At 42.1% G+C, this 13,419-nt stretch overlaps 1 protein-coding gene across 4 annotated transcripts in view; it reads left to right on the forward strand.

Moving 5' to 3' along the window:
* The window catches only part of lrp8 (low density lipoprotein receptor-related protein 8, apolipoprotein e receptor), a 180,504-nt gene extending 167,445 nt beyond the window's left edge, over positions 1-13,059 (forward strand). For 2 of the 4 annotated variants that reach the window (XM_080888024.1, XM_080888021.1), the window contains 2 exons: positions 2,616-2,684; positions 5,222-13,059. In XM_080888024.1, the coding sequence (XP_080744150.1) occupies positions 2,616-2,684; positions 5,222-5,523 (371 nt within the window). In that variant the 3' untranslated portion in view covers positions 5,524-13,059. The remainder of the gene's footprint in view (positions 1-2,615; positions 2,685-5,221) is intronic. The other 2 variants (XM_080888023.1, XM_080888022.1) reach the window with 2 other exon arrangements.
* Positions 13,060-13,419: the final 360 nt, after the last annotated feature.

Genomic DNA, 13,419 nt, shown 5'->3' on the forward strand with positions numbered 1-13,419 from the left:
AAAAAGAATTAAAAGAGCAGGTGTTGAGGATGAAAAAAAGCTGTACAGATGGAGAGAAACAGGGAAAGATGATGAAAGTTTTAAGTGGGAGTTGGAGGACAGGGAAATGAATGAGAAACGGAGCAAGGAGTAAAACGAAGGAATGTTAAATGAAAAAAACAAAAACGTGCAGTGTGAGACAGTAAAGCCACAGAGAACGAAGAGTGAACAGAGAGCGAAAAAGAACATGACAGTCCAGCACTTTAACGGGGAGGATGGGAGTTGTAGATGACACACTGTTGGGAGGAAAGGCGGCATTTACATGGATATGAAACGACGGGATGGAAAAAGAGGCGGGAGAGAAAGTGATTTTCTGGGAATTAAAGAGGTTGCCTGCTGTATTACTTTAGGGGTCGCGGTACTTCAGAGTTACTAAGAGGCGAGAGGCACGTTTCTTCCGGTCTCTGAAGTTGTCAGCCCTCCTCAGCACACCACAAGTGCTCCAGATGAGAGGTGGAGCAGACACAGATGAGAAAAATGGGGCATGAACAAGACGAGTCTCCAAACCCACGGGCCATGTGTTATAATTTTCAACTCAGTGCACACTGTCAAGTTTGCCGGCATCAGCTGTTACACATGTGCGCTGCTGGGGGGAGGGAGGGAGGGCATGGTGGGGCGAGGGAGAACCAGGAGTCTGATTGGGGAGGGCAAAGATTAAACACAGCTGGTAACCAATGTTTTCTTTTGATATCGGTAGTAATTTTGCACATCTTTCAGCGACATTAAAGAAAATTAATTTCAAGATTTTGGGGAAAAAAACAAAAAAAACAGACGTGTGACAGATATGAAAGAGTCTGTAGAAGCCATGATGCTGCCCGTAACATCGTCAGCATGACAGGTTTGGTGGCGGGTTAGTAATGGTCTGGGGGGCACAGACCTCTACAGGCTAGGCAATGGCACCCTGACTGCTATTAGCTCCCAGGATGAAATCCTTGGAGCCAATGTCAGACCCTACACTGGTGCACTTGTTCCTGGGTTCCTTCTGGTGTGCGACAGTGCCTGACCTCATGTGATAAAAGTGTGCAGGCAGTTCCAAATCCACTAAAAGACCTCTGGGATGTTATGTTTTGGTTCATCCGATCCTGTATGGTCACACCTCAGACTGTCCAGGAGTTCAGTGAAGCCCTGGTTCAGATCTCCCAGGACACCATCCGTCGTCCTGTTACGAGTGTGCCCCATCTTGGTCAGGGATGTGTACAAGCACATACCATTTTGAGATGCTGCAATGAAATTTCCACAAAACAGCAATAGCATGCTGCATCATTTTTCACTTTGATTTTCAGGGTCTCTTTGAATTCAGCCGTCTGTGGGTTGATCATTTTCATTTCGATGTGGCATCTTCTCATTCCTAACACATTACCCAGTCCATATCAGTACAGATATTGATCTGATGTGTTTTTAAAGTATATTTTTGAGCAGTATATTTACGATATACTGTTTTATTAATCATTGTTAATTGTACTGGATATAGCATTCTAACCCTGACAGTTATATTTAAATAATAAGTGGCAGTAAACGTTTTGATATTAAAATCCCTCCAGTAAGAATGACCCTCATGAAATTGAGACTTTTGTCCCCTTTTCTTCTTCTTCTCCCTTTCTCAGTGCCCTCCCTTTCCAGAACAGCCTCCTTCCAGAGCAGTTTCTTTAATGAGATTCAGTTAATCTGCCTTTTTGAGTCTTACTGTAGGACCCACTGGACGTCACTCACACTTAAGAAAAGCCAAAATTCGCTTCTGCTGACTCAGAACTCGCTGTCTGAAGTCGCTTCACCTTTTGTGGCTCTCGTGTGTGCGCACGTGTGTGCATTTATTTGCATTTCATTCACTATATGATTTAATTTATGAAGAATGATTTGCATCTGCATTGTCTGTCACATCCATCACATGCCATCTGTCTCTTTTTGCCAGCCATAGAACTGGAACAGTCACTTTGTCGAATGAGCCAATCAGTATGCAGGGCCAGCACTGTGCTCTCTTGTGTTAATCTTCCTTACCAGACTTCATTATAGCCATCTGATCACACTTTTGGCTAACAGCTAGCCTGCTGCTAATACGAGGGTTGGGAGCGAGATTAATGTCAAAAGCTCCCCCGCCGACCTGTTGGGGTGAGAGCTGAAGGGGAGTAAGGATGCAAAGCATGTCCAGAATAAATGTCTTCTGCATTGCATTGTGACACAGTTTTGAAACGTCTTGTAGAAAAAGAATGGAGTAATGCGAGATCATGTGCTCGTTGCTTATATTCATACAAATTCTGATGCATTGGTTTCTGGAAACGCATTTGTTCCTTCGTGTATTAAAAGGCATCTCACTGCATTTTTATGCCATCCCTGTGTGATTCATTGGCTTTTTCATTTACACATGCTGCTGGGGAAGACAAAGTCAGCAGTCCAAACTGAAATCAGATGGATTCTCTGCCCTTATATTATGCAAATATCCTTTTCCAGCCTTTCTTTTGATGTTCCCGTGTTGAAATCTCTCTTGCTCTCTAGGAGGGCACTTGGTGGGGTTTGAAGCAAAACTTTTTCTTGGTTTGATTCTCTTTTTTTCTTGTCTTCCATCTTTCTGTTCATCTCAGCTGCGAGTGATCACTACCTCATAGGTAACAACATCACAGTAGCTGTTCTGGGGATAGTCATTCCTATCGGTGAGTACTGTTGACTCCCTCACTGTGTTGTCTTTGCTTTCTGCTTGCCTGCCTCTCCCTCCTCGCTCCTTCAAGTCTGCTTAACTGCATGTTGCGTGCGTTTTGTTGTTAATGTGAGTGCGTGTGAGTATGAGGTTATGTGTTTGTGTGCGTGTGCCTGGGTTTTAGGATGTTTGCGTTTCCACCTGGCTGATTAAATCTAAAACATTCTCATTAAAATAATAACAATTCAACACATTATATCTGGTTCAATAGTGAGATTCAGGCATAAAATTGTATTGCATCTATTGAAAAAATGTACTGAGGTATGGTATTATCCAGCAACATCCTCGTGGCCTATGGCTAGAAAAAGCCATTACATGGAAGTGAGCCCCTCTGTCAGTAAATGGCCAGGTCGCTGTAATATGCACATTATGTCATTATTAATGACATTTGAGCAAATGTGAAATTCAATTCAGGTTTTGTCATCACACGACCAGCTGTTAGTACATTTTGCTCGTGTTCACCGCTCTGATCAGATCGTATCAATCAGGCCAATGTTCTGACCTATTTCTGTGACCGAGCGGACTAAGAGTGGGTTATACGGGAGACGAGGGGAGAGAAAAGTGGATTAATGCCATGAAATTGTGTTTTTGGCCTGGAGCAGGAAGCTAATGACCTCAGACATAATGCTGTTGTCTGTTTAGGCAATGAAACATAAAGAGAAAACCATCAAGCTGCCTCTTAAAAGGCAGAAAAAGGCAATTGTAGTTCTTTCAATCAAACCGGCTTAGAAAAGTTAATCTACTCTATTAGCTCCGATTAAAATGAAAATCGAATTTTATGGAAATATTTCATACTTTCATGCCCAACGTGACTGGGAAATCAGCTGAATGTGCAAATGGCCTTATAGTGGCAGCATATGCCACTAATTGAGATCTCTTTCATCCCTAATATTAACAAGTTTGATAATTCAGGGGAGCGCTAAAAGATTGTAAAGCTATTTTTTTTTCTCTTTCCAGTCTCTATAGTTGAAATATCAGCTCATTAAAATAACCCTGGAGACTATTAACCCTTTCCGCTTTATCCTTTTTTTGTCCTTCTCCCATTTATTGCCACCACAAATCTTTTTTTTTTTAGCAGCTTTGAAACATTAATGTTGGAGGTCCACACGGGCTGGATTTCTGCACCCCAGCTCTCCGCTCATACCCAGCAATGCACCACACCCACCCACAGCTCCATAAGGGGAAGCAGCCCAGCAGTGATTATCAGTTTTAGCCAAAGACAGGCTGTTTTGCCACTCGCTCATTGGAGATAAATTTTCTAAATGAGAGGAAAGCTGATGGGTTTTTTTGTTTTTTTTCCCTTTAAACCATTGAGCATTTAGAGAAGAACAAAGGAGGAGCTGGGGTTTCCAACCCAGCCACGAAGGAATCTCAAGTGTCTATCTAATAAAGTCGCAATTAGACAGGCGTACTGTAGCGTAGGAAAACACATCTATGAATGCAGGCACACATATCCAAACCTCCTTGACTTACCTCTGATTTGGGTGTTTGCGCTTTCATTATACAAAAACTCTAAAGCATGCACTGTACACACACACACACAGGTCCTTGCAGGGCAGTTATGCTGATATGGTAATGAAAGAGGAGAGACGGCGCTTATCTCAAATCCTCCAAATCCCAACCCTTTCCCCGTCTTCTCTCCTCCTCTTACCCTCTTCTTATTCTCCTCCCATAACCCCATCCGGACACTCCAGATATTAATTTTTCGGTGCAATAAAATACAAAATTATAAATCATTGCCCAAAATTCTGTTTTTTGAGCAATGCGCACCAGGATTATATGCTGATGACAATTAAGCAACCTTGTGGGGCTTTTATTCAAAAACAAGGTCATAATCAGTGTCTTCAGGGCTTGAATGGTTACAGATTTAATATAAAATGCCAGTTTGGTTCAGTGTGCCCACGTGTGTGTGTGTGTGTGTGTGTGTTGGAATGATGTTTATGTGCATGTGTACCATGCAGACATTTATGTTGCATATTGTGTGTGCATGTTTTTGATTGTTTCGTGACACTGAGGGGGGGATATAATGCAATGAGTGATTAGTTCCTCTTTGAAGGCTCATTGTTTCTCTAATAAATGCTTAGATTTTTTAAAAATGCAGATACAGAAGACATACGGGGGATGAAACATAAAAAGCTCAGCCCACTAAATTTATAGAAACAGATGCATAAAGTGCCACCAGTTTTTCTAACAGTTTCAGAAAAGTGGACTGCTTCCCCTTCAGGTTCATCTCCTTGTGCACCTCTGGACGTTTTCCAGAAGGCGAATATTTCCATGTTTTTTTTGTTGTTTGTTTTGTTTTGTTTTTAAAATTTTTGAGAAGCTGTTATGCAAACAACATTTCAAAAACCAAAACTGAAAAATAATGAGCCTTCAGGTGAACAGTGCAACGTGTGTTTGTGCGTGAGTGCTTAAAGCGCCGCTCTGTGTCCCCCGGGCTGTGTTAACGCTCCCGCCGTGTGTTGTTGTTGTGTGTGTGTTAAACACATGCAGTCCCTATCCTTGCCACAGTGGTCATCGGATTGCTCTGCACCGGTGGATACCTGGTCTGGCGCAACTGGCGGCGCAAGAACACCAAGAGCATGAACTTCGACAACCCAGTGTACCGCAAAACCACAGAGGATGACGACGACGAAATCCACATCGGGCGTCAGAGCGAGTCCATCGGTCACGTCTACCCAGCAGTGAGTGGCAGCCACAGTCAGCCATTCATAGCGCTTCCTCTAGGGGGCGGCGTCACAGACAACAACTCTCACTGGTATTCGGGGGCGCCGATGCTCTCGAACGCTAAGTGAGAGGTACTGCGGAGGAAAGGAAGAGGTGTGAAATATTTGGAAAATGGGAGTTGGCACGAGGGTTTGGAAAAGCCCGTTTTCTTGTACATGTCAGCCTGGTGGAAAGAAAGAACAGGCTCGCACACGTTCACATATCATTTTATTTCTTTATGTTTTTGAAGTAATTACCGAACACACCTGTCACGCGTACACGTAAACCCTCGACACACATTTCGTTCACCTTCAGCGACCATATTCATGCGATACATCCCTGCTGCCGACCCGCCATCCCATTTATTTGTGCATCGTGTTAGTGTTTTTGGTTGTTGAAGTGAGTGATCCCCATTTCCTGACAAAACCCTTGTGCACAGGCAAAGCATTATTCCTTTGCTTCAGAAAGGTTCAGCAGCCAAGAAATCATGATTAGTGCAGATGAGATGCAAAAAAAGAGAGGTGAAAGAGGAGTTGCTCTATAGCCACTGCTCACAAATAAATTGGACATGTAGAGTAGATAGTTGCGTCATAGCATTGAACTAATGCGATTTTGTTTTGAGGTCACACAAAATTTGAAAAAAGGAGCACAAATCAGGATGAAGGACTCTCTCGAAATACAATTTATCTTGCAGAAACCATAAATCTCAGCAACGCAATTTCAGGATTACCCTGATGACTTCCCATTGATGTATATGCAGTTTTAAAAGTCACTGGAAGCGGCATTTTCTACAAACCCTGGATACAGTGGCAGCTGCAACACGTAGCAGTAAAGTAAAATGCCCTTAAATCCAGACTGTGCGTCATTAGGAGTTTATGACATTTACCGAATATGCTTCTTGTTTTGGGTGTCAGAGAGCAAGCGGCGAAGGGCAGCCAAAAAGCATAAAGGAGGGAGGGCAAGACGGGAGTCTAGCGCTTTGATCTGTTGGCATGGTAACACAGATTTCTTTGTGTCACCCCGGAGAGAAAGAAGGCAAAGAATTCTGGGTATCACTGGCATGATGACAGGCGGGAAGCACGCTCAGACAGACACTGAAACAGGTGCACGACTGAGTCATATTAAGATTCAAGGTCGAAGTAACAACCTACCCTCGCGGAACGAGAGAGGGGGCTTTACTCCTTCTCTCTCGTTTTCCCAGTTTTATTACAAACATTTGTACAAATCTTATGTATTGCCTTTTATCTCTTTAGTGGTTTTCTTCCTCTTCTTTTCTCGTTCTAACTTTTTCTTGCCCTTTGTCTCAGTGTGGCAGCTCGGGCAGCCAGAGAAATCAGGCTTGCATTATGTGGGCCAGACTTTCGCAACCGTAGGCAGGCAGCCTGCATTCCTCGCTACGAGCAGCCAGGGAAGGAGGGGACAAACAACACGTTGGGGGGGGCTGAATTGGAAAGAAACGAAGACGAAGGTTGGGGAGAGGAGGCAGAATAGTGAGAGGGCATCACATAACAAAGCTGCCATTTTTCTTCTGGGTTCCACCTAGACTGGAATCTTGTCTCCCTTTCTCCTCTTTTTCCACTGAGCTTCTCTATTTTCATTCCCCGCTGTTCTATCTCACTTCCTTCTCCTTAACCAGCCTGTTGTGGTAACGGTCTTTTTATCTGCTGTTTGCAGCGCGTGGCACTCAGTCTGGAGGATGATGGCTATCCCTGAGGGAGGAGGGGGATGCAGCCTGCACCCCTGCGCTCCCATACTGGCCCCCTCCTCTCACCACAGCCTCTAGACCACTACAATGAGGCCAGTACAACGCAGAGGAGAAAAGAAAAGGAGACCTCATTTTGCCTCCCTGTTTTTAAAGAGCAGGGATGACATGTACACCTGTTAAAGCCCACCTCCATCTCCTACCGTCTCCACTGGAGTAACACTACTACCATTATTAGCTACTACTACTACTATTAGTTTAGTAGCCTCTGCTCCACTCCTCTCTTCTCTCTGCCTCTTGTTAGCACCAGTGCTACTCAAAATGCTGCTTGATGATGATATTGTCCATACTAACCTCATTCAGCTGTCTCAGTGCACTTTGTAAATAAAAGGATTTCTGGCTGCCGTGCAAGCAGGAGAAGGCGGCGTGCATCATTTTAAATTCCTCGTGCTTTCACTGTATTTATTTCTGTTGCGTTTGCTGTTGTAAATATGTGACCAGCACCTCTCAGTGCACAGCACGAAAGACAAGTTTGGAAGGATGGTGCAGTACAGTGGCAAGCAAGGACGCTGTATTTCTTCATTGTCATGTAAAGAGACCTTTTTGAAGGGGTTTGTTGCAGGGGGGTGTCATCCTTTTTCACACCTAGTCCCTCAAATTTGCCCTTTCACTTACTGTAAAGCTAAATATAGCCAAGGAGAGGAAAACTGATGAGGTCGTCGTACATTTAGAGGTGATTTTGGGGATAAAGGAGACTTTTTTCTTTCTTTTTTTTTTCCCTTTGCAATTGGAGGGTTTGTGCTACCAGAGGGTAGTGCCTCAAGGCTGAAAGCAGCAGGGTAGAAAAGGCAAAGGATTATGGGTAATCCCCTGGCCTCTGCCATCAGAGGTGTACATACAGTCAATAATGAACTTGGGATTGTTTTCCTGTTTGCACTGAGTAGCAAGAATCCCACATGTGTTTCTGAGTCTTCATTTGCATCTGCCAGCGTCAATATTCTAGCAGCGAGAACATATTCTTTTGAATTGATGCAGGGAATTGGATGTTAAATAGTTGTTTAGTGATCGGATTTAAAAACATGTAAGTGCATGCTGCACTTGCTGTATGGGAATCCTGGAGGAAATGAAGAGTGAGATGACAAGCTCATCACAGCAAGAAAACACAGAGGTGTTTGACTTTGAGTGACCCCTTAAACATCAGTCCCAGCTGGAGTTTTTTGTTTGTTTGTTTTTTGGGATGAGGTGGGGTGGGGGGCTACCTTTACTCCCCCTTTTTAACAATGCAGCTGTGTGTTTTCTGGATGTGATGCTGTATTTCTTATGTCTTGTCACCGTCTCTGTGCGGTGCGCAGATGAGTAACACACCGAGGCCGACTGAGCTGAGCGCTGATTTGAAAAATGGGACCTGATCTTCCTTGGCTTGCTTCGAACCAGCTTCCAGCCTATTGAATCAGTTGCGATTCATGCCAATGAATATTGTAATAATTGCTCATCTTGTGCTGGAATAGGGAATCACTAGAGGCCGCGATGACAGAATAGCAGAACTGTTACAAGTAGTCGAGGCAAATTGCCAGCGTTCTTATTCAGGACATCGTTTAGTGTCCTAATTGAAAATTTGACAGTTTTAAGCACAGTTAAAACACATTATATACTCTGTAAGGCAGTTTTGGATGGTCTAAACTATAAATACATGAAACACTCGTCTTCCATTCTTGCCTAATGAATCTGATCAATGCTGCATGTAAGATCCTACATATTGGACTAGTAAATCCAATATGACTAAATAACACACACACACACAAGTTCCCAATGCAAATGTTAAAGTCTTCCATCCTAGACTCAGTACGGTCTCAGATTATGTATTCATGCAACAGTTGATTAATGACGGTTATTATTCATGGATTTCACTATTTCTTGGAAGGCTTAGCTTCAGCGTAGAAGCTCAGATAACCACGAGGGAGGAACAGAAAGGCAAGGAAAACAAAGATGAAAGGTGGTGTAGGGCTTGACTGCCAGAATTTATACGCCGCCATATGTGAGCAGGTTTGTACTTGGAAGATGAACGGTGGGTCGTTTGTTTTCCCGGATTTCTGCCAGTGTTGGCATCGCCGTATTCTGACAGTCGCTCCTCTCGCCTCCCTCGAAAGGATGGCACTCTCTCCTCTCAGTTTATGAAGCACAGTTGTGTGAACTGTGTGTGACAAGTAGCAAGCTAGACAGGTAAATCGTAGTCCTCTCCAGCAGCGCGCTCCCCCTACATCCATCTAACGGAGGAGGATCGAGCGCAAGGGGGAGGCCATCTCCCTTCATCTTCACCTTGTACAGATGAAGAAAAATGTAATGCACTGCACAGTGGGGAAGATTGGGACTCCACTCAGCATGACGTTAGACTGGTTTGTTAGTTTCCACCAGTGACTGCTTTTTAGGCCTTTAAGAATTGACATATATTGAACAGATTTGACTAAACACTGAAAACAATGATGTAGATTAGCCACTGCAGTTTTCATGCGTATAGGATCCAGTTCCCAAAGGAGAGATTAGGTAGTGATGGAAAAATCTGGATGTAAGCTATCTTTGTGAATTTAAGATTAAATAAATCACAGCTCCCTGAGCTGAGTCAGCTCTGCGTGCCAACACTTTCCTTCATGTCCATGTTTGCTTCAGGTCTAATCGAGTTCCATGCTGGAGGTGGGGGGTGCAGGTAGGAGAATAAATTGCTTATTTATTGAGGTGTAGGAAACTTATTATGGCTACAGTGTGAAGACAGATTGGCTGGTCCACTGTGTGGTCACCTCAAGAACATTCGTCTATTCTGAAGGACATTGAAAGAAGTCCGGAACAGTTCTTTGTCTGTAACTATTCAAGGTAGTAATTGTAGTGGCAATGGAGGGCTTACTGTGACCATAGGCTCTCTAGACATCTGCTTCACTGTTGTTCCATATTTACAAGACTATTAAGGGACTAACCACTGGTGTGATGTCGGCTATAACAGCTTTTTTCCTCTAGGTCAGATAAGCTTAGAGTGCACTGGGTCACTATTTGTTTTTTAGTTCAGTGTTGATCTAGTAATCGCTGCTTTAGAGAACAAAGTGCAACATTATAAACGATACTGTGAGTTCTTTAACAATTAATGGGGAAATATACTGCACTAAAATGAACTTTTTCCTTGTAGACTGTGTTTACTGAATTGAAAATGTTGATGTACGTCTAAAAATGTCTTGCTAGTAAACTTGAAATCTTTGAGAAAAATGAGTTAATTAAATGAGTTGGTCTTGGCATTGTTGTGTTGTATGGATTTCTGAGTTACTGGAACTCACTACCTTTTGTTGAAGGAAGAAAACAGGGTACATTTGTTCTGGTGAAGTGAACGCTTTGCTATTTTACTTTTAACACAGAATCAATGCTGTCACCTAGAAATGACATTTATATGGTACTTAATACTAAAATGTTATCTGAAAGGCCGATTTTATTGGTTGATGTTGCATAGTTTGTCCACTAGAGGGCGCGTCGCAACTTCCCTGTTGGCGGTACTGCCACACACGCAACAAGCAGCAGATCCAAACAACATCAGGCAGTGTGTAAATGAGTAAACAATTACATATCAGCTGATATGAGTTTATCAAATTTAAATCAGCAATTTTGACTATTGGTTTTAAGAATTAAGAATTCTATATCGTTCAGACGCTTGTAGATGCTAGGTTGTTTTGTCTTTTTGTTTTGTTTGTCTTTGAAGGAGAATACATTATGGTTATATACTAGAATTGGCAATCAGATGTTCAAGGTGAACAGATGGCATACAAAACAACAGAAGAGCTATTTTCCTTTCTGTTTTAGAGCTTTTAGTTGACTGCTGCTCAAACAGCTCTCACCTACAGTCCAAATAGAAACCAGAGCTAATATTTACATATATCATATCAGAACTATATAAAAGGACTAATATGGTCCCTTTATATGTATAGACGCCTACAGCTACTACATATAAAATGTGTTGCTAGAGACTGTGTTTTGCTTCAGTGTAGTTTCTAGGTGACAGGATTGAAATAAATATATGTTGTTATTTTAACTATGTAGAATGCATACTGTTTACACCAGCAAAAGCATATGTATAGGCATATTTATAATATTTAACTCCTTGATATTTAACTCTATTTAACTCGTTCACTGATTGAGAAAACAAATATTCAGAACAATCCCAATGGACATCTTAAGTGCATAAACTGTGCAAATTGTTACTAAATCGAGGGAGGAAGTTGTTGCTTGTTATCAGCGTAAATAGTAAATACTAACAGTCCTGATAACCCCGATACAGTCTTCCTGATCTGTGCTCTCCATTTTATCGTACTGTTGCTTGTCTTTTCCTTTTCTGAGCGGAGACCTTACGTTGCTTTAACCACAATGCTCTTCTCACATCGCTCCACCGCTTCATCTCCTCGAGCACTGTATCAAATGTAATTCCAACTGTGAGTTTTAAAGTGTTTCTTTGGCTGTCGCACTGTTGAATTTTAGCTTCGAGGGCAAAGTCCACGCTGTTGTTTCTGTGCACTCTCATTCGCTTGCAACCCTCTCATCTTCATCTCACCCATGAACATCTTTCCTTTGGCAAGGGCTCTCAGTCTTTGGGTAGACAGGCACACAGTGGAAGAATTAAAGAAAAAGAAAACACTGGAGGAAATAACCTGAAACAACAACAAAAATAATAAGGAAGTCCCCAGAGATAGAAAGAAAAATGTGAACCAGCAAACCGGTGAACAATCACACTCAGCTTGGAGAAGCGGCCTCCCCCTTGAGCTACAGTTTTGGACTGTGGAAGGAACCCTCAGTGACTCTACTTGGATGGCACTTAGCTTTTGTTGACCCAGTGACTTTCCTCGATACACTGACTCCTCTTTTTGTTATGTGGGGAGGTTTTTTTTGGACTGTGTAAGTGAGTTGTAGTTGTTGCTCTCCTCCTTTCTCTGTCTCTCCCTCTCTATCTCCTCATCAGACTATTTCTAGTTTCATGTGTAATCTACTTGATGTTTGATTACTTGAAGGGGCAGCGTTCAGTTGCCTAGATTTTTCGAGCACTCTGTGTAAAATGAAGGCTTTCGGGAAAGAAGGTGATCTTTGTGTAAATCTTTTCATGGCTCGGGATGATGATGATGATGATATGTACAGGGGGAATGTTTTGATACGTTTTTATGGTCCTTCCACAGTCAAACAAGATGAAGAAATTGAAATAAAATCTAAGGCTCCAGATTTTTTTTTTTTTTTTTTTTGCAAAACTGTCCACCTACATTTTCTCAGAAATCTTGCTGATATATCTTTGTCTGCAAGGAAAGATAAAAAAAAAAGAAAGAAAAAGAAAAGGGAAAGGGAAAAAAAAACATTCGGGCCTCTAACCATTCCTCAGCCATAAGACAGGCATTTTTTCTTTATGCTGTTTGTTGCACAAAACTTTTCAAAAAGCCTTCTGCACTGTGTAAAGAAATAACGTTCTTTGTAAGGGAGGAAATAAAAGTGTGGTGGGGTTGGGGCTCAAGGGGGGTGTCCAGTGAGTGGTACAGTCCAGTGGTTTTGAATCCTGACTTGTAAATAATACGTTTTCATACTGCAGAAATCTTTTGATAATGTTTTAAATGTATCTGTAAAAACAACAACAGCGGCAAAAAAACGGAGAAAAAAGATGTACATAAACTTCTGGGGTAAAAGGAGTGTAGACGATGTATGAATTTATTTGTACACACGAGCACTGGATTTCTTTACTACTTGATTGTAACTAAAATTTAATAATCTGCCAAAGTGTTCCTGTATTACTTTCACTTCCATTTGTTCGTTTCTGTTTTGCTTTCCTGCTTTTTAACAGCAATGCGGATTTTTAGAGTTTCCACTGTATTTAATTCTGTTTAAATTTAATTCGTCTTTTGTTAGTTAGTTTTTTTTTTTTTTTGGGGGGGGGTATTTTGGGGTTTTTTAAAGTGGGGGTGGGGGGGGGAAGGAGGAGGAATCATTTTAATTTATTGGTGCCTTGTTTTGTGCTCCTGTACACTTCTACTCTGTTTTTCTGTCTTCTGTGTCTGTTTGAGGGAGGGGGTGGGGGCTGGGTGGTTAACTGGGGCGGGTTGTTGAGGGGGGGGGAGTGTTGACAACTTAGCAACTTCTGTACTTACATTGAATATCTGTACTGTATGCCAAAATGGTCTCACTCACGTTTCTATGAAATCAAGCTGTTGATAAATATCTCTATATATTGATATATTAAATTTATAAAAACTGTCCAACCCTTTAGTGTGAATACTGTTTT

Source organism: Rhamphochromis sp. 'chilingali', assembly GCF_963969265.1.
Source record: "Rhamphochromis sp. 'chilingali' genome assembly, chromosome: 7".
NCBI classification, from domain to species: domain Eukaryota; kingdom Metazoa; phylum Chordata; class Actinopteri; order Cichliformes; family Cichlidae; genus Rhamphochromis; species Rhamphochromis sp. 'chilingali'.